The following is a 20,735-nucleotide window of genomic DNA, read 5'->3' as shown; positions in this document are numbered from 1 at the left end:
AGTCTGACCGGAACCGAACACAGTTACTCCGGATGGAGTCTGACCGGAACCGAACACAGTTACTCCGGATGGAGTCTGACCGGAACCGAACACAGTTACTCCGGATGGAGTCTGACCGGAACCGAACACAGTTACTCCGGATGGAGTCTGACCGGAACCGAACACAGTTACTCCGGATGGAGTCTGACCGGAACCGAACACAGTTACTCCGGATGGAGTCTGACCGGAACCGAACACAGTTACTCCGGATGGAGTCTGACCGGAACCGAACACAGTTACTCCGGATGGAGTCTGACCGGAACCGAACACAGTTACTCCGGATGGAGTCTGACCGGAACCGAACACAGTTACTCCGGATGGAGTCTGACCGGAACCGAACACAGTTACTCCGGATGGAGTCTGACCGGAACCGAACACAGTTACTCCGGATGGAGTCTGACCGGAACCGAACACAGTTACTCCGGATGGAGTCTGACCGGAACCGAACACAGTTACTCCGGATGGAGTCTGACCGGAACCGAACACAGTTACTCCGGATGGAGTCTGACCGGAACTGAACACAGTTACTCCGGATGGAGTCTGACCGGAACTGAACACAGTTACTCCGGATGGAGTCTGACCGGAACTGAACACAGTTACTCCGGATGGAGTCTGACCGGAACTGAACACAGTTACTCCGGATGGAGTCTGACCGGAACTGAACACAGTTACTCCGGATGGAGTCTGACCGGAACTGAACACAGTTACTCCGGATGGAGTCTGACCGGAACTGAACACAGTTACTCCGGATGGAGTCTGACCGGAACTGAACACAGTCACTCCGTATGGAGTCTGACCGGAACTGAACACAGTTACTTCGGATGGAGTCTGACCGGAACTGAACACAGTTACTCCGGATGGAGTCTGACCGGAACCGAACAACGTTACTCCGGATGGAGTCTGACCGGAACTGAACACAGTTACTCCAGATGGAGTCTGACCGGAACTGAACACAGTTACTCCGGATGGAGTCTGACCGGAACTGAACACAGTTACTCCGGATGGAGTCTGACCGGAACTGCACACAGTCACTCCGGATGGGGTCTGACCGGAACTGCACACAGTCACTGCGGATGGGGTCTGACCGGAACCGAACACAGTCACTCCGGATGGGGTCTGACCGGAACCGAACACAGTCACTCCGGATGGAGTCTGACCAGAACTGAACGCGGTCAGTCCGGATGGAGTCTGACCGGAACTGAACACAGTTACTCCGGATGGAGTCTGACCAGCTGTATAGCTTTAAAATCACAATAGGCAGTCTTGTGATACAACACGACACTAGTATTTCTCTATCTGTTTTTCTCACTCAAAGTTTCTCTCTCTCTCTCTCTCTCTCCCTCTCTCCAAGTTTCGTTCTTGATCTCTGTTCCTGCTTCTCTCTTTCCTGGCTGGTCTCTCACATTCAACCCTCTGTAAATGCCAGGTTATACAAAATTCTGCTGTCCGTATTTTAACACACACCAAGTCCCGTTCCCCTATCACCCCTGTACTCACTGACCTACATTAATACACACCAAGTCCCGTTGCCCTATCACCCCTGTACTCACTGACCTACATTAACACACACCAAGTCCCGTTCCCCTATCACCCCTGTACTCACTGACCTACATTAACACACACCAAGTCCCGTTCCTCCATCACCCCTGTACTCACTGACCTACATTAACACACACCAAGTCCCGTTCCCCTATCACCCCTGTACTCACTGACCTCCATTAACACACACCAAGTCCCATTCCCCTATCACCCCTGTACTCACTGACCTACATTAACACACACCAAGTCCCGTTCCCCTATCACCCCTGTACTCACTGACCTACATTAACACACACCAAGTCCCGTTCCCCTATCACCCCTGTACTCACTGACCTACATTAACACACACCAAGTCCCATTCCCCTATCACCCCTGTACTCACTGACCTACATTAACACACACCAAGTCCCGTTCCCCTATCACCCCTGTACTCACTGACCGACATTAACACACACCAAGTCCCGTTCCCCTATCACCCCTGTACTCACTGACCTCCATTAACACACACCAAGTCCCGTTCCCCTATCACCCCTGTACTCACTGACCTACATTAACACACACCATGTCCCGTTCCCCTATCACCCCTGTACTCGTTGACCTACATTGGTTCCCCTTCAAGCAAAGTCTTGATTTTAAAATTCTCATCCTTGTTTTCAAATCCCTCCCTGTCCTCACCCCTCCCTATTTCTGTAATCTCCTCCAGCCTCACAACCCTCCGAGATATCTGCTCTCCTCTAATTCTGGCCTTTTAAACATCCCTGATTTTAATCGCTCCGTCATTGGTGGCTGTGCCAGTGTTTGTTTGGTAAAGCTCCTGTGATGTACGTTAGGCTGTTTTACTGTGTTAAAGGTGCTATATAAATGAAGGTTGTTGTTGTTTCCATTTGATCCTTCCCTTTCTATCCTTTCTCATCTCCGTCATCTAGCAACCTGTCTTGTAGCAGCTGCTCTTGGATTTCACTCTCTCCCTCTGTCTCTCTCTTTCTCTGTCCCTCTCTCTCTCTCCCTGTCTCCCTGTCCCTCTCTGTCTCCCTGTCCCTCTCTGTTTATCTCTCCATCTCTCGCTCTCTGTCTTCCTCCATCTATCTGCCTCTGTCTCTGTCTCTCTCTGTCTCTCTCTCTGTCCCTATCTGTGTGTGTGTCTCTCTCTCTCTCTCTGTTTATCTCTCTGTCTCTCTCTCTGTTTATCTTTCTATCTCTCTCTCTCTGTCCCTCTCTGTCTCTCTCTCTCTGTCCCCCTCTCTTTTTTTTTTAGAATTAGAACATTACAGCGCAGTACAGGCCCTTCGGCCCTCAATGTTGCGCCGACCTGTGAAACCATCTGACCTACACTATTCCATTTTCATCCATATGTCTATCCAATGACCACTTAAATGCCCTTAAAGTTGGCGAGTCTACTACTGTTGCAGGCAGGGCGTTCCACGCCCCTACTACTCTCTGGTAAAGAAACTACCTCTAACATCTGTCCTATATCTATCACCCCTCAACTTAAAGCTATGTCCCCTCGTGTTTGCCATCATCATCCGAGGAAAAAGACTCTCACTATCCACCCTATCTAACCCTCTGATTATCTTATATGTCTCTATTAAGTCACCTCTCCTCCTCCTTCTCTCTAACGAAAACAACCTCAAGTCCCTCAGCCTTTCTTCGTAAGACCTTCCTTCCATACCAGGCAACATCCTAGTAAATCTCCTCTGCACCCTTTCCATAGCTTCCACATCCTTCCTATAATGCGGTGACCAGAACTGCACGCAATACTCTCACCAGAGTTTTGTACAGCTGCAGCATGACCTCGTGGCTCCGAAACTCGATCCCCCTACTAATAAAAGCTAACACACCATATGCCTTCTTAACAGCCCTATTAACCTGGGTAGCAACTTTCAGGGATTTATGCACCTGGACACCAAGATCTCTCTGTTCATCTACACTACCAAGAATCTTCCCATTAGCCCAGTACTCTGCATTCCTGTTACTCCTTCCAAAGTGAATCACCTCACACTTTTCCGCATTAAACTCCATTTGCCATCTCTCAGCCCAGCTCTGCAGCCTATCTATGTCCCTCTGTACCCTACGACATCCTTCGGCACTATCCACTACTCCACCGACCTTCGTGTCATCCGCAAATTTACTAACCCACCCTTCTACACCCTCTTCCAGGTCATTTATAAAAATGACAAACAGCAGTGGCCCCAAAACAGATCCTTGCGGTACACCACTAGTAACTAAACTCCAGGATGAACATTTGCCATCAACCACCACCCTCTGTCTTCTTTCAGCTAGCCAATTTCTGATCCAAAGCTCTAAATCACCTTCAACCCCATACTTCCGTATTTTCTGCAATAGCCTACCGTGGGGAACCTTATCAAACGCCTTACTGAAATCCATATACACCACATCCACTGCTTTACCCTCATCCACCTGTTTGGTCACCTTCTCGAAAAACTCAATAAGGTTTGTGAGGCACGACCTACCCTTCACAATACCGTGCTGACTATCGCTAATGAACTTATTCTTTTCAAGATGATTATAAATCCTGTCTCATAACCTTTTCCAACATTTTGCCCACAACCAAAGTAAGGCTCACAGGTCTATAGTTACCAGGGCTGTCTCTACTCCCCTTCTTGAACAAGGGGACAACATTTGCTATCCTCCAGTCTTCCGGCACTATTCCTGTCGACAATGACGACATAAAGATCAAGGACAAAGGCTCTGCAATCTCCTCCCTGGCTTCCCAGAGAATCCTAGGATAAATCCCATCTGGCCCAGGGGACTTATCTATTTTCACACTTTCCAAAATTGCTAACACCTCCTCCTTGTGAACCTCAATCCCATCTAGCCTAGTAGTCTGAATCTCAGTATTCTCCTCGACAACATTTTCTTTCTCTACTGTAAATACTGACGAAAAATATTCATTTAACGCTTCCCCTATCTCCTCTGATTCCACACACAACTTCCCACTACTATCCTTGATTGGCCCTGTTCTAACTCTTATCATTCGTTTATTCCTGATATACCTATAGAAAGCCTTAGGGTTTTCCCTGATCCTATCCGCCAATGACTTCTCGTGTCCTCTCCTTGCTCTTCTTAGCTCTCCCTTTAGATCCTTCCTGGCTAGCTTGTAACTCTCAAGCGCCCTAACTGAGCCTTCACGTCTCATCCTAACATAAGCCTTCTTCTTCCTCTTGACAAGCGCTTCAACTTCTTTAGTAAACCACGGCTCCCTCGCTCGACAACTTCCTCCCTGCCTCACAGGTACATACTTATCAAGGACACGCAGTAGCTGCTCCTTGAATAAGCTCTACATTTCGATTGTGCCCATCCCCTGCAGTTTCCTTCCCCATCCTACGCATCCCAAATCTTGCCTAATCGCATCATAATTTCCTTTCCCCCAGCTATAATTTTTGCCCTGCGGTATATACCTGTCCCTGCCCATCGCTAAGGGAAACCTAACCGAATTGTGATCACTATCACCAAAGTGCTCACCTACATCTAAATCTAACACCTGGGCGGGTTCATTACCCAGTACCAAATCCAATGTGGCATCGCCCCTGGTTGGCCTGTCTACATACTGTGTCAGAAAACCCTCCTGCACACACTGGACAAAAACAGACCCATCTAAAGTACTCGAACTCTCGTATTTCCAGTCAATATTTGGAAAGTTAAAGTCCCCCATAACCACTACCCTGTTACTCTCGCTCCTGTCGAGAATCATCTTTGCTATCCTTTCCTCTACATCTCTGGAACTATTCGGAGGTCTATAGAAAACTCCCAACAGGGTGACCTCTCCTCTCCTGTTTCTAACCTCGGCCCACACTACCTCAGTAGACGAGTCCTCAAACGTCCTTTCTGCCGCTGTAATACTTTCCTTGATTAACAATGCCACACACCCCCCCTCTTTTACCATCTTCTCTCTGTTTATCTCTCTGTCTCTCTCTCTCTATCTCCCTCTGTGTTTCTCTCTCTCTCTGTCTCTCTGTCTCTGTCTCTGTCTCTCTCTCTGTTTACCTCTCTGTCTATCTCTCTTTCTCTGTCTCCGTCTCTCTCTGTCTCTGTTTCTCTCTCTGTTTCTCTCTCTCTCTGTCTCTGTCCCTCTCTCTGTTTATCTCTCTCTCTGTCTCTGTCTCTCTCTGTCTCTGTCTCTCTGACTCTGTCCCTCTCTCTGTTTATCTCTCTCTCTGTCTCTCTCTGTCTCTGTCTCTGTCCCTCTCTGTTTATCTCTCTCTCTGTCTCTCTGTCTCTGTCTCTCTGTCTCTGTCTGTCCCTCTCTCTGTGTCTCTGTGTCTCTGTCTCTGTCTCTGTCTCTGTGTCTCTGTCTCTGTGTCTCTGTCTCTGTGTCTCTCTCTGTCTCTCTCTGTCTCTGTCTCTCTGTCTCTGTCCCTCTCTGTTTATCTCTCTCTCTGTCTCTGTCTCTCTGACTCTGTCCCTCTCTCTGTTTATCTCTCTCTCTGTCTCTCTGTCTCTGTCTCTCTCTGTCCCTCTCTCTGTCTCCCTCCCTTTCTTTCTGTTGTTTGATGTTGTCTGTTTGTCTCTCCAGCTGTTATTGCTCCCTGTGTCCCTCTGTGCCGACATGGAGGTACCTGCCGACCATTTAACAAGTGTGAATGTCCGGAGGGTACAGCTGGAAACCGTTGTGAAAAACTGTGAGTAAGGAAAGGAAGTGACACCACCTCGGCTTCTCAGAGGATGGGGAGTGGGAGGTGGGGTTTGGGTTGTATGGGTGTGGGGTGGGTGTATGTGGGTAGTTGTGAGATGGGTATGTGGGAGTTGGCGATGTGGCTGGGTGTGAAGTGGAGGGTTTATGTGAGGGGGGAGCAGCAGTGCTGAGGGTCTGTGGGGTGGGGAATGTATGCTGGGGGTTACGAATTCTCTGGGAGGCTCGCTGCTGCTCATACTGTGATCTCACTCCCCCCAGCACCTGTCCCATGGTGACTATGACAGTCAGCACAGCACGGGCTACACGCCAGGGCATTCGGGAAAGCTACGTTGACAGATGTGGGCCACTTGGTGTTCAGCTCTGCATCAAATACAGGTAATGGGAAGGGAGAGACTGATTTCTCTGTGAGTGTGTGTCTGTAGGTTTAAGGGAACAATCATATATCCGGCCATCCCAGGACAGGTACAGCACGGGGGTAAGATACAGAGTAAAACTCCCTCTACACTGTCCCCATCAAACGCCGAGAATGGCATTTTAATTTGAGTTTTTTATTTATTTATCTGTTTTTAAAAAAGTTATTTTAAAATTATGTATATAAAGGGGGCCTGACGAATAAAGGCCCCCTCGACATAAAATTTAAAAAAAACGGGTTAGATACAGAGTAAAGCTCCCTCTACACTGTCCCCATCAAACACTCCCAGGACAGGTACAGCACGGGGATTGGCTCCTCTGTGATTGGGAATACTGAGTGCTGAGTGCCTGTAACTCTTCTATCCCATGACTTCTCAGTCCTCTCCGGTGGTGGGGCCCTCCTATGCTGCAGCAGCTGCGACAGCTGCTCCTGTGGCCCCGTCACCATTTAAAATCTTAACATCAAAGCATAGGGTGAAGAGTTACACCCATCCTAATATGACTATTGAGGCTTGTGTTAAGGCAATGGCTGTGGCAATGGCCCCTCGGCCACAGTTGCAGCCTCAAAGATGTATGGGAAGGCTGTGTTCTTCCTGAAGACCATGCGGGCTGTGTCCCTCGCCCTAAATACGGGGCTCACAGTGGGTGGGATTTTCCTGCCAGTGGACCCTCTGAGGGCCACTGCACATCGGGTAATCTTGTCGAACGTCCCACCCTTCATTCCTGATGAGCTCCTCCTCCCCCACCTACACCATCTTGGGGAGGTGAGGTCAGGGATCACCCCAGTCCCGCTCGGTCTTCGGGAGCACAGCCTCCATCCGACATGTCTACTCCTTCCGCCGCCAGCTATTCATGCAGCTGGCGTGGGAGGAGGTCTTGGAGGGCCACTTCAGTATAGAGTACCAGGGGACGGCCTACCGCATCTTTTGGACCTCGGACGGGGCGCGGTGCCACGTCTGCAAGGGGGTGAGGCATGTTCGTAAGAACTGCCCCAACCTCCCGGCCGCCATCTCCACCTCGGCGGCCCAAGGTGGTTCCACAGCACCTCCTCCCACTCCCCCCACACATCCAATAGACACCGCTCAGTCGGTTCCGGGGGCTGTGGTTTTCACAGCCTCCGGCGGGGAGGGGAGCGTCCGTCCGAGCGGAAGGAAGACGCGGGGATAAAAGAAACATCATGTGGCGCGTCCCCTGGACACTTTGACACAACCCGAGCCTGAGCTCAGCCCAAAGTCCATTCCCATGGAATCCACCTGTCCCAGGGCTGGGCTCAGGCCCAGGTTGACTAAAAAGGAAAAAAAGGGTGTGGAGGCGGAGGCCTCTGATGACATGGAGGTCTCTGAGCCTCCGCGCCCTAGTGGGAAAAAGAGGAAAAGGCACCCACCCACAGAAATAACACAGGGCCCTGAGGTGCAGGGCCCATCTGTTGGAGGGGAGCTGTCTCCTGTTTCAGGTCCTCAGGTTCCCCCTACCACCACCACCAAGGCTACAAAGTCCGGGCAGGAGCTCCCTATTCCTCAGGATGGAGGGGAGGGGAAGGCCCCGGTACATGAGGCCCCTCCTGAAGGAGTAAGTGGGGCCCTGCTTGTGGTGGGGGAGCCTGGGGACGCCGCCCATTCTGCCACTGCTACTGGGTCGGGTGCCCTGAATGAAGGGGAGGGCGAAGCCCGAGAAGGTCAACCCTCCCAGCCGGAGTCCACCACCAACCAGGAGACACCCAACCCGGTGAAAACTGAGAATGCTGCCCCATCTGCTGGGCCTGTGGGTGCTGGCGGAGCGGGAGATGGCCTCCTCTCTCCGCCTCCGGTCTCGGCTCCGGCTGGATTTCCGGAGTCGGGAACTTCTGTCTCCCCTGGACCACTCATTGGCCTGGTGACGGAGGTGGAGGGGAGCTCTGGGCTGCTGGCGCCCACAGGCTCCAGTTTCACAGTAAAACCCAGAGAGGACTCCTCCGCCATCGATCCTGGGGGTGGGATCGTGACGGAGGCAGGACCAGCTGGCGCGGTCGGGACGTCCGCCCCACCATGTGTGGTGGATGTGTCGGCCGCTGGCGGTGATGACCTGGAGGAGGATGGGGATTCGGTGTGGGCCACGGAGGATGATCTTGATTCCATCGTCAGTGAGGTGGTGGAGTCCCTCGTGCCTCCCACCGAATCTCCTCTCATCCCCACCGCGGAACTCCGGGATTTCCTCGCGGTTTGCAGGGGCTGCCGCAATAAAGTTGAGCTGGCCCTCGACCGCTGGTCGCATCTGGCGCTGATCATCCAGTCGGTCCGTGCCGCCCTTAAGATAGCGGGCAAGCACACGGACGTGAAACTGGTTGAGAGGCGCCGTTTTAATGTGTTCCTCAATGGGTTGCTGGGGGAGTGGAGGGCCAGGTGCACTTCCACTCCCTCCTCACAGTGAGGTGTTGGTGACTGGTTTTAAGTACCTTTGACATGAAGATAACCATAGCCAGCCTCAACATCAACGGCAGCAGGGGGTCTCACCGCAGATTTCACAATCTCTCAGTCCTCAGGGAAGGGAGATACACGGTGAGCTTTCTGCAGGAAACCCTCACTGTTCCGGGAGATGAAGCCACCTGGCTCCTGGAGTGGCAGGGTGGGGTCTACATGAGTCACATCACCCCTATTTCTAGTGGGGTGGCTATCTTGTTGGCCCCGACTTTTCGGCTGGAGATCTTGGGGGTCAAGGAGCTAGTGCCGGGCCGCTTGCTCCACCTTGCCGTTCGTCTGGGTCGCGTGCCGCTCCACTTTGTGAACGTGTACGCGCCCAGGCCCGGCGCGTTGCAAGCGCGCTTCTTTGAAGAAGTGTCCGCTCTCTTGAGCTCCATCGATAGAGGCGAGTGCATCATCCTCGGGGGGGATTTTAACTGCACCCTCGAGGTGGGGGATCGCTCCGGTCCCCAGCGCGGCCAAGCGTCAGTGGAGAAGTTGAGGGGACTGATCAGCTCCCTTAACTTGGTGGACGTCTGGCGGAATCTCCATATTGACTCCAGCGCCTTCACGTGGAGGTCTGGAGGAGGGGGGGTCGCGAATCGACCGCCTCTACATTTCGCAGGCGTACGTCTCCCGCGTCGCGGCGGCCTCCATGCGGCTGGTGCCGTGCTCGGACCACCACCTGGTGTGGGCGGAGTTCACTCCGCTCCGCACGCGGGCGGGGTCCGCGTACTGGCACTTTAACAACCGGCTGCTGGAGGACAAGCGATTTCGGGACTCGTTCTGTCGATTCTGGGCCGACTGGAGAAGGAAGCAGGGGGGCTTCCCCTCCTTGAGGCTATGGTGGGATGTGGGCAAGACTCACATCCGCGTCTTCTGTCAGGAGTACGCGAAGGGGTCGACCAAGAGGCGGGAGGCCGAGATCGGGCGCCTTGAGAGGGAGGTGCTCGACTTGGAGTCCCGCCTTGGTCATGCCGTCACGGACCCGGCCCTGTGGCAGGCGTACAAAGAGAAGAAGGGCGCGCTGAGGGACCTGCAGCTCATAGGGTCCCGAGGCGCGTACGTGAGGTCGCGGATCCAGATCCTGGAAGATTTGGACCGCGCATCACCCTTCTTCTACTCGCTGGAAAAATGGCGGGGGGTCCGTAAGCCGCTCGTCGAGCTGCTGGCCGACGACGGATCCTCCATCACGGATCCGGAGGGAATGGGCCACCTGGTCCGTACTTATTACAGTGCGTTGTTCTCTCCGGATCCGTCCAGCGAGGATGCGCGCAGAGTTTTGTGGGAGGACCTGCCGCAGGTCAGCCCGGAGGGCGCCGAAGGATTGGAGGCTCCGCTCACGTTGGACGAGCTGACTGGCGCCCTCCACCAGCTCTCAAGGGGAAAATCCCCAGGGCTGGATGGGTTGACCGTGGAGTTCCTCAGGGCGTTCTGGGACGTCCTGGGGGACGATTACGCGCGGGTCCTGGGGGAAAGCCTGGCGACCGGGGAGATGCCCCTCTCGTGGCGCAGGGCGGTCATCGTCCTGCTGCCGAAGAGGGGCGATCTCCGCCTGCTTAAAAACTGGCGTCCGGTCTCCCTCCTCAGCACGGATTATAAGATCTTTGCCCGGGCTATGTCTACCCGCCTGGGCTCCGTGCTGGCCCACATGATCCACCCCGACCAGTCCTACACGGTCCCGGGCCGGTCCATCCAAGACAACATCCACCTGGTCCGGGACCTGATCCATCTTTCCCAGAGGACTGGTCAGTCGGTCGCCTTTCTCTCCCTCGATCAGGAGAAGGCGTTCGACAGGGTGGATCACGAATACCTTTTCGGGACTCTGCGTGCTTTCGGACTCGGGCCGCATTTCGTGGTCCGTGTCCGACTTTTATACGCCGCCGCAGAGTGTCTCGTCAAAGTTAACGGGTCCTTGACGGCGCCCCTTCGATTTGGGAGAGGAGTGCGTCAGGAATGCCCCATGTCCGGCCAATTGTATACCATCTGCGTGGAGCCCTTCCTGTGCCTGCTTCGCAGGAGGTTGACGGGATTGGCTCTGCGCGAGCCGGCCATGCGGGTCGTCCTCTCGGCTTACGGCGATGACGTGCTCCTCGCAATCACAAATCCCGTTGACTTGCGGAGGATGCGCGACTGCCAGCAGACCTTTTCTGCCGCGTCCTCCGCGAGGATCAATTGGGAGAAATATTCCGGACTCCTGGTGGGTCAGTGGCAGGTGTACTTCCTGCCGGAGGAGATGACACCTTTTGCGTGGAGCACCACGCACCTCCTCTATCTGGGAGTCCACCTCAGCCCCGCTGAGGAAGCCTGGCCGGCAAACTGGCAGGAGTTGGAGGCGAAAGTCACCGCTCGGCTGGGGCGCTGGACAGGACTGCTCCGAGTGCTTTCCTACAGGGGCCGAGCGTTGGTCATAAACCAACTGGTGGCCTCCATGTTGTGGTACCGGTTGGTCACTTTGGCCCCGCCCCCTGTATTTGCCACCAAGATCCAGAAGAAACTCGTCGATTTCTTCTGGGGCAAGAGGAAACACTGGGTCTCTGCTGCGGTCCTGAGTCTCCCGATTGAGGAGGGCGGTCAGTCGCTGGTGTTCGTCCGCACCCAGGCTGCGACTCTCCGCCTTCGGACCCTGTAGAGTTACCTGTACGTCGAGCGTCCTCCCAGATGGTGTGCGCTGGCGACGTATTTTTTCCGCCAGTGTCACTTGCTTCAAGACGACACGCAGCTCCCGGTGGAGTCCGTTCGCCGCGCCTCTCTGAGGGAGTTGCCTGTCTTTTACCGGGATCTATTCCGAGTCTGGAACATGGTCGCCTCCAGTCAGGGCGCTCCCCCGCCGATGGAGGAGAGCGCCTCGGCTGTCCGGGCGGCCGACTCCGGGGACGGTCCGGTGGGCGGAGGAGTAGCCGAAACCCCCGGGACGCCCCTCACTGCAGGTGGCGAGGGGGCTCGGGAGTCCGGAGTGATCCCGGCGGAGCTGACCCCCGCTCGGCCGGAACTGCTCATCGGACCCAGGCCCCGAAACCCTCCTCGGGAGCCGGTCCAGCACAACCCGAGCCGCCTCTCGGAAATGCCCTCTGTGCCATTCCAATCGGCGCGGAGGGGTTTCCTGTACGGGCTGCTCCTGCACACTCTCCACTTCCTCGCCCTCATCAGACGGCCGGACACGCCCTGGCGGTCCGTGTTGCCATCTGGCGGCGAGGGGAAACCCCGATGGAGGTCTCTCTACGCGGGAGTCTTCCCCCTTTACATCGGGGACTTGGGGTGGAGGGTGCTGCACAGAGCAGTCCCGTGCAATAGGCTTTTAAGTAGGTTCACGGACTCCCAGGCCAGCTGTACTTTCTGCGGCCTGGACGAGTCCGTGTTCCATGTTTATACGGAGTGTGCGAGGTTGCAGCCCCTATTTGAGTATCTGACGGGGCTGCTCCTCAAATTCTGGCTGCACTTCAGTCCCACGCTCCTGATCTTTGGGCACCCGGTGCGGAGGGGCTTGGGCCGGGAGGAGGATCGCCTCGTCGGTCTGCTCCTGGGCCTGGCCGAGGTAGCAATTCACAGGTCCAGGTTGCGAGCCGTCGGGGGTTCCGTCCTCCCCGATTGCCTGCCCCTCTTCCGCGGTTACGTTCGCGCCCGGGTGTCCCTGGAGAAGGAGCATGCGGTGTCCGCCGGTACGCTTGAGGCCTTCCGCGACCGGTGGGCTCGGCAGGGACTGGAGTGCATTGTCGACGCCGAGAATGGCATTTTAATTTGAGTTTTTGTTTATTTCTGTTTTTAATAAAGTTATTTTAAAAATATAAGTGTGTATATAAAGGGGGCCTGAGGAATAAAGGCCCCCTCGACATAAAATATATGAAAGGGGCCTGAGGTATAAAGGCCACAAAAAAAAACAAGGAAAAAAAAAAATAAAAAAAATTTAAAAAAACAGGTTAGATACAGAATAAAGTTCCCTCGAAAAAAAAACTGGGGTTGGCTGCTGGCTAAGTGGAGTGTTGACTGCTGAATACAGCAACGAGTCTCAGCTGACAGTGCTGGTGGCAGCTGGAGGTTGCAGAGGTGGAGAGAGGAGCTACAACTAAGCAGAGGTGAAACTTCAACAACAATCTCCATTAAAGAGAAGAAAGAGACATTTTTTGGAAACAAGGCTTTGTCTGGAGGTGGGTGCTGAACACCAGTAATTTACTTTGGACTGTTGGGGGAGGAACAAGTGGCTGGAACAACAAGGGGTGGGGCTGCCAATTCAGCAGGAATCTGTGCTGCTGCAAAAGCACACAGGAAAGCTCCCTCCCCACCCCAATTGCCAAACCTGGGTCAGCTGAAGCTGCCCGGCGAAACAGACAGAAAGGGATAGATAGTGCCTGGGCAGCTTCAGCTGTCCCAGGTGAAGACGCCTCCCCCAACCAGAAGACCAAGTTCAAAGACTGTTTTAAGTGTACTGTGAGCACCACCTCCAGAAAGCAAGTCATCCCTTACAGCCTGCCTTTGCCTCTCCTCTATTCCCTCAGCCTCTCCCCTAACCTGTTGTTTTTTTTTTATTCTTTCTTTTGGGCCTCCTTATCTCGAGAGACAATGGATACGCGCCTGGAGGTGGTCAGTGGTTTGTGAAGCAGCGCCTGGAGTGGCTATAAAGGCCAATTCTGGAGTGACAGGCTCTTCCACAGGTGCTGCAGAGAAATTTGTTTGTTGGGGCTGTTGCACAGTTGGCTCTCCCCTTGCGCCTCTGTCTTTTTTCCTGCCAACTACTAAGTCTCTTCGACTCGCCACAATTTAGCCCTGTCTTTATGGCTGCCCGCCAGCTCTGGCGAATGCTGGCAACTGACTCCCACGACTTGTGATCAATGTCACACGATTTCATGTCGCGTTTGCAGACGTCTTTATAACGGAGACATGGACGGCCGGTGGGTCTGATACCAGTGGCGAGCTCGCTGTACAATGTGTCTTTGGGGATCCTGCCATCTTCCATGCGGCTCACATGGCCAAGCCATCTCAAGCGCCGCTGACTCAGTAGTGTGTATAAGCTGGGGGTGTTGGCCGCTTCAAGGACTTCTGTGTTGGAGATATAGTCCTGCCACCTGATGCCAAGTATTCTCCGAAGGCAGCGAAGATGGAATGAATTGAGACGTCGCTCTTGGCTGGCATACGTTGTCCAGGTCTCGCTGCCGTAGAGCAAGGTACTGAGGACACAGGCCTGATACACTCGGACTTTTGTGTTCCGTGTCAGTGCGCCATTTTCCCACACTCTCTTGGCCAGTCTGGACATAGCAGTGGAAGCCTTACCCATGCGCTTGTTGATTTCTGCATCTAGAGACAGGTTACTGGTGATAGTTGAGCCTAGGTAGGTGAACTCTTGAACCACTTCCAGAGCGTGGTCGCCAATATTGATGGATGGAGCATTTCTGACATCCTGCCCCATGATGTTCGTTTTCTTGAGGCTGATGGTTAGGCCAAATTCATTGCAGGCAGACGCAAACCTGTCGATGAGACTCTGCAGGCATTCTTCAGTGTGAGATGTTAAAGCAGCATCGTCAGCAAAGAGGAGTTCTCTGATGAGGACTTTCCGTACTTTGGACTTCGCTCTTAGACGGGCAAGGTTGAACAACCTGCCCCCTGATCTTGTGTGGAGGAAAATTCCTTCTTCAGAGGATTTGAACGCATGTGAAAGCAGCAGGGAGAAGAAAATCCCAAAAAGTGTGGGTGCGAGAACACAGCCCTGTTTCACACCACTCAGGATAGGAAAGGGCTCTGATGAGGAGCCACCATGTTGAATTGTGCCTTTCATATTGTCATGGAATGAGGTGATGATACTTAGTAGCTTTGGTGGACATCCGATCTTTTCTAGTAGTCTGAAGAGACCACGTCTGCTGACGAGGTCAAAGGCTTTGGTGAGATCAATGAAAGCAATGTAGAGGGGCATCTGTTGTTCACGGCATTTCTCCTGTATCTGACGAAGGGAGAACAGCATGTCAATAGTCGATCTCTCTGCACGAAAGCCACACTGTGCCTCAGGGTAGACGCGCTCGGCCAGCTTCTGGAGCCTGTTCAGAGCGACTCGAGCAAAGACTTTCCCCACTATGCTGAGCAGGGAGATTCCACGGTAGTTGTTGCAGTCACCGCGGTCACCTTTGTTTTTATAGAGGGTGATGATGTTGGCATCGCGCATGTCCTGGGGTACTGCTCCCTCGTCCCAGCACAGGCATAGCAGTTCATGTAGTGCTGAGAGTATAGCAGGCTTGGCACTCTTGATTATTTCAGGGGTAATGCTGTCCTTCCCAGGGGCTTTTCCGCTGGCTAGGGAATCAATGGCATCACTGAGTTCCGATTTGGTTGGCTGTATGTCCAGCTCATCCATGACTGGTAGAGGCTGGGCTGCATTGAGGGCAGTCTCAGTGACAGCATTCTCCCTGGAGTACAGTTCTAGGTAGTGCTCAACCCAGCGGTCCATCTGTTTGCGTTGGTCAGTGATTATGTCCCCCGATTTAGATTTGAGGGGGGTGATCTTCTTGATGGTTGGCCCAAGAGCTCTCTTCATGCCATCATACATTCCTCTGATGTTTCCGGTGTCTGAGGCCAGCTGAATATGACTGCATAGGTGTTGCCAGTAGTCGTTTGCGCAACGCCTAGCTGTTCTTTGTGCAGTACTTCTGGCTGCTTTTTTATAGATATTCAATATCTCCTCTGAATCTTTTAAGTTATTCGGTTTTCAAGCCTACAATTTGGGGTGGGTTTAGCTCTCAGACCCATGGCAAGCCCTTCATCACCGGTGGCGGGGCCCTCTACTACCTACGCAGCTGCAGCCTCTGTGGTTGCCCACGTGGCCCCGTCACCCTTTAAATTGTTGACATGCAGCCATGGGGTGAAGAGCTATCCCCACCCCAACATGTCTATTGAGGCCTGCGTAAAGGCAATGGCCGAGGTTGTCGGCCCCTCGGCCATTGTTGCGGCCTCAAAGATGTATGGGAAGGCTGTGTTCTTTTTGAAGACCGAGCGGGCGGTGTCCCTGACCCTGAGTAAAGGGCTCACTGTGGGGGGGACCTTCCTGCCGGTGGACCCTCTGGGGGCCACTGCTCATCGGATAATGTTGTCCAACGTCCCACCCTTCATTCCCAGTGAGCTCCTCCTCCCCCACCTGCAGCATCTGGGGGAGGTGAGGTCAGGGATCACCCCAGTCCGGCTTGGTCTTCGGGAACACAGGCTCCAACATGTCTACTCCTTCCGCCGATAGTTATTTATACAGCTGGTGTGGGAGGAGGACTTGGAAGGCCAATTTAATGTGGAGTTCCAGGGGACGGCCTACCGTGTCTTTTGGACCTCGGTCGGGGCACGGTGCCATGTCTGCAAGGGGGTGGGGCATGTTCATAAGAACTGCCCCAACCTCCTGGCCGCCAGCTCCACCTCGGCGGGCCAGGGTGGTTCCACAGCACCTCCTCCCACTCCCCCCACACATCCAATAGACACCGCTCAGTCGGTTCCGGAGGCTGTGGTTTTCACAGCCTCCAGCGGGGAGGGGAGTGCCCGTCCGAGTGGAAGGAAGATGCGGAGGCAAAAGAAACATCAAGAAGCGCGTCCCCTGGACACATTGAAACAACCCGAGCCTGAGCTCAGCCCAAAGCCCATTCTCACGGAATCCACCTGTCCCAGGGCTGGGCTCAGGCCCAGGGTGACTAAAAAGAAGGAGGGTGCGGAGGTGGAGGCCTCTGATGACATGGAGGTCTCTGAGCCTCTGCGCCCCAGTGGGAAAAAGAGGAGAAGGCACCCCTCCACAGAGGTAACGAGGGGCCCTGAGGCGCAGGGCCCATCTGTTGGAGGGGAGCTGTCTCCTGTTTCGGGTCCACAGGTTACCCCTACCGCCACCACCAAGGCCACAAAGTCCGGGCAGGAGCTCCCTATTCCTCAGGATGGAGGGGAGGGGAAGGCCCCGGTACATGAGGCCCCTCCTGAAGGAGTAAGTGGGGCTCTGCTTGTGGTGGGGGAGCCTGGGGAAGCCGCCCATTCTGCCACTGCTACTGGGTCGGGTGCCCTGAGTTAAGGGGAGGGCGAGGCCCCAGAGGGTCGGCCCTCCCAGCCGGAGCCCACCACCAACCAGGAGACAACTGACCCGGTTATAACTGAGAATGCTGCCCCATCTGCTGGGCCTGTGGGTGCTGGCGGAGCAGGAGATGGCCTCCTCTCTCTCCGCCTCCGGTCTCGGCTCCGGCCGGATTTCCGGAGTCGGGAACTTCTGTCTCCCCTAGACCACTCATTGGCCTGGGGACGGAGGTGGAGGGGGGTTCTGAACTGCTGGCACCCACAGGCTCCAGTTTCACAGTAGAACCCAGAGAGGACTCCTCCGCCATCGATCCTGGGGGTGGGATCGTGACAGAGGCAGGACCAGCTGGCGACCGGGCAGATGCCCCTCTCATGGCGCAGGGCGGTCATCGTCCTGCTGCCGAAGAGGGGTGATCTCCGCCTGCTTAAAAACTGGCGCCCGGTCTCCCTCCTCAGCACGGATTATAAGATCTTTGCCTGGGCCATGTCTACCCGCCTGGGCTCCGTGCTGGCCCACATGATCCACCCCGACCAGTCCTACACAGTCCCGGGCTGGTCCATCCAGGACAACACCCACCTGGTCCGGGACCTGATCCATCTTTCCCAGAGGACTGGTCAGTCGGTCGGGACTCTGCGTGCTTTCGGACACGGGCCGCATTTCGTGGCCCGTGTCCGACTTTTATACGCTGCCGCAGAGTGTCTAGTCAAAGTTAACGGTTCCTTGACGGCGCCCCTTCGCTTTGGGAGAGGAGTGCGTCAGGGACGCCCCATGTCCGGCCATTTGTATACCATCTGTGTGGAGCCCTTCCTGTGCCTGCTTCGCAGGAGGTTGACAGGATTGGCTCTGCGCGAGCCGGCCATGCGGGTCATCCTCTCGGCTTACGCCGACGACGTGCTCCTTGCGGTCACAGATCCCGTTGACTTGCGGAGGATGCGCGACTGCCAGCAGACCTTTTCTGCCGCGTCCTCCGCGAGGATCAATTGGGAGAAATGTTCCAGACTCCTGGTGGGTCAGTGGCGGGTGGACTCCCTGCCGGAGGAGATGACGCCTTTTGCATGGAGCACCACGCATCTCCTCTATCTGGGAGTCTACCTTAGCCCCACTGAGGAAGCCTGGACGGCAAACTGGCAGGAGTTGGAGGCGAAAGTCACCGCTCGGCTGGGGCGCTGGACAGGACTGCTCCGAGTGCTTTCCTACAGGGGCTGAGCGCTGGTCATAAACCAACAGGTGGCCTCCATGCTGTGGTACTGGTTGGTCACTTTGGCCCCGCCCCCTGTATTTGCCACCAAGATCCAGAAGAAACTCGTGCGGAGGGGCATGGGCCGGGAGCAGGATCTCCTCGTCGGTCTGCTCCTGGGCCTGGCCAAGGTGGCAATTCACAGGTCCAGGCTGTGGGCCGTCGGGGGTTCCGTCCTCCCCGATTGCCTGCCCCTCTTCCGCGGTTACGTTCGCTCCCGGGTCTCCCTGGTGAAGGAGCATGCGGTGTCCGCCGGTACGCTTGAGGCCTCCCGCGACCGGTGGGCACCGCAGGGACTGGAGTGCATTGTCGACGCCGAAAATGGCATTTTAATTTGAGTTATTGGTTTATTTATTCGATTTTGATAAAGTTATTTTTAAAATGTATATAAAGGGGGCTTGAGGAATAAAGGCCTCCTCGACATAACATACATAAAATGGCCTGGGGTATAAAGGCCACCTTTATTTATATATATATATATATATATATATAAAAAATCCAGGGTTCGATACAGAGTAAAGCTCCCTCTATTGACCAGTCTCTGAATTCAATTCTATTGACAGCAACCAGGTGAATGGGAACAGTTAAAAATGTGAGAAACATGTTAGATATGCAGATCAGGACTGATTAAGGGGTCTCAATGCTAACTTAGTTGGAAGCCTGAGTGGAGTGGGGGGAAGGGAGTGGGTTGCAATGATGAATTTCCCAGTCAGGCCACATCAGGTGGGTGTTCCAGAGGCAGAGTAGGCCCAGGTGGTTAGCAGAGGGCACGTTTGTTCCTCTGAGGCCTTGGGCTTCCCGTCCCCCAGGTGCCTTCTCTCCCTCTGACCCTCACCCCTGTCAGGGGTCGGTCCCAGGCCGAGAGTTCCTGCATGTTGTCTCCAGTTCTGAGAGTGGACTTGGCCATGTTTGGGAAGGGGTCCGATGGAGTTTTCTTGAGGAGGCCTGGCTGTTTTGATCGGATGGCCTGGTTTCACTGCTCTCTGTCCCCCTGCCATCCATTAAAGCTGGAGCCTCTGCCTCCCCTGATTGGTTTTGAATTTCGTCCCCCCCGCCCCCCCCCCCCCCCCCACTGTGTCTTCTGGATCTACTGTTCAGGACAAGGTGACACTACATTTCACTGTCAATATTATCCCAACCCCTTGAAAATTTAAGAACAGCTTTACTCTGCTCCATTGAGAACATGTCCAAATCACATGATCGTTCCTTACCACCTTTTGCCTGCATACCGTCTCAACAGCTGCAATAATATCCTTCTGGTACTGGGGGTAACCGGGACCGTACCCAGTATTCTCATTGAATCATAGAAAATAACAACACAGAACGAGGCCATTCGGCCCAACATGTCCATGCCATGCGAAAGAGCTATCTCGCCTAATCTGACGTTCCAACTCTCGATCTGTAGCCCTGTAAGTTAGAGCACTTCAAGTGCATATTCAGGTGTTGTTGAAATGAGATGAGGTTTTTTTTTAATTCATTCATGGGATGTGGGTGTCACTGGCCAGGCCAGCATTTATTGCCCATCCCTAATTGCCCTTTAACTGAGTGTCTTGCTCGGCCATTTCGAGGGCATGTAAGAGTCAACCACATTGCTGTGGGTCTGGAGTCACATGTAGGACAGACCAGGTAAGGACAGCAGATTTCCTTCCCTAAAGGACATTAGTGAAGCAGACGGGTTTTTACAACAATCGACAATGGTTTCATGGCCATCATTAGACTAGCTTTTAATTCCAGATTTTTTTTTATTAATTGAATTCAAATTCCACCTTCTGCTGTGGTGGGATTTGAACCCATGTCCCCAGAGCAATACCCTGGGTCTCTGGGTTACTAGTCCAGTGACAATACCACTACGCCACCGCCTCCCCAGTTTTCTGCCTGTCCCGCCCCTTCAGGCAGTGAGTTCCAGACCCCCGCCACCCTCTGGATGAAAACAAAATCTCCGCAACTCCAAGCTAATCCTTCTACCAATTACTTTAAACTGTGTCCCCTGCTTGTTGACCTCTTTGCTAAGGGAAATAGGTCATTCCTAGCCACTCTATCTTGGTCCCTCATAATTTTACCCACCTCAATTAAATCTCCCCTCCTCTGTTTCAAACAACCCCAGCCTATCCAATCTTTCCTCACAGCTCAAATCTCCATTCCTGGCAACATCCTCGTAAACCTCCTCTATACCCTCTCCAGTGTGATCACATCTTTCCTATAATGTGGTGACCAGAACTGTAAGCAGTAGTCTAACTAATATTTTATACAGTTTTAGCATAAGTTCCCTGCTCTTATATTCTAGGCCTTAGCAAATAGAGGAAAGTGTCCCACATGCCTTCCTAATTACCTTATCTACCTGTCGAGCCACCTTCAGGGATCTGTGAACAAGCTGTCCAAGGTCCCTCTGTTCCTCTACACTTCTCA

The 20,735-nt window shown here is 53.9% G+C and overlaps 1 protein-coding gene across 2 annotated transcripts in view; it reads left to right on the top strand.

Annotated features, from left to right (window-relative positions):
- Nucleotides 1–20,735, top strand: part of si:ch211-221n20.8 (uncharacterized protein LOC100034409 homolog) — a 234,870-nt gene that overhangs the window by 212,312 nt on the left and 1,823 nt on the right. For both annotated transcript variants that reach the window (XM_068016442.1, XM_068016433.1), the window contains 2 exons: nt 6,113–6,218; nt 6,491–6,607. In XM_068016442.1, coding sequence (XP_067872543.1) covers nt 6,113–6,218; nt 6,491–6,607 — 223 coding nt within the window. The remainder of the gene's footprint in view (nt 1–6,112; nt 6,219–6,490; nt 6,608–20,735) is intronic.

The sequence above is a fragment of the Heterodontus francisci genome, chromosome 2 (assembly GCF_036365525.1).
Source record: "Heterodontus francisci isolate sHetFra1 chromosome 2, sHetFra1.hap1, whole genome shotgun sequence".
Lineage (NCBI taxonomy): Eukaryota > Metazoa > Chordata > Chondrichthyes > Heterodontiformes > Heterodontidae > Heterodontus > Heterodontus francisci.
Note: the sequence above shows the minus strand (reverse complement) of the source record. Positions and strands in the feature narration are given on the sequence as shown.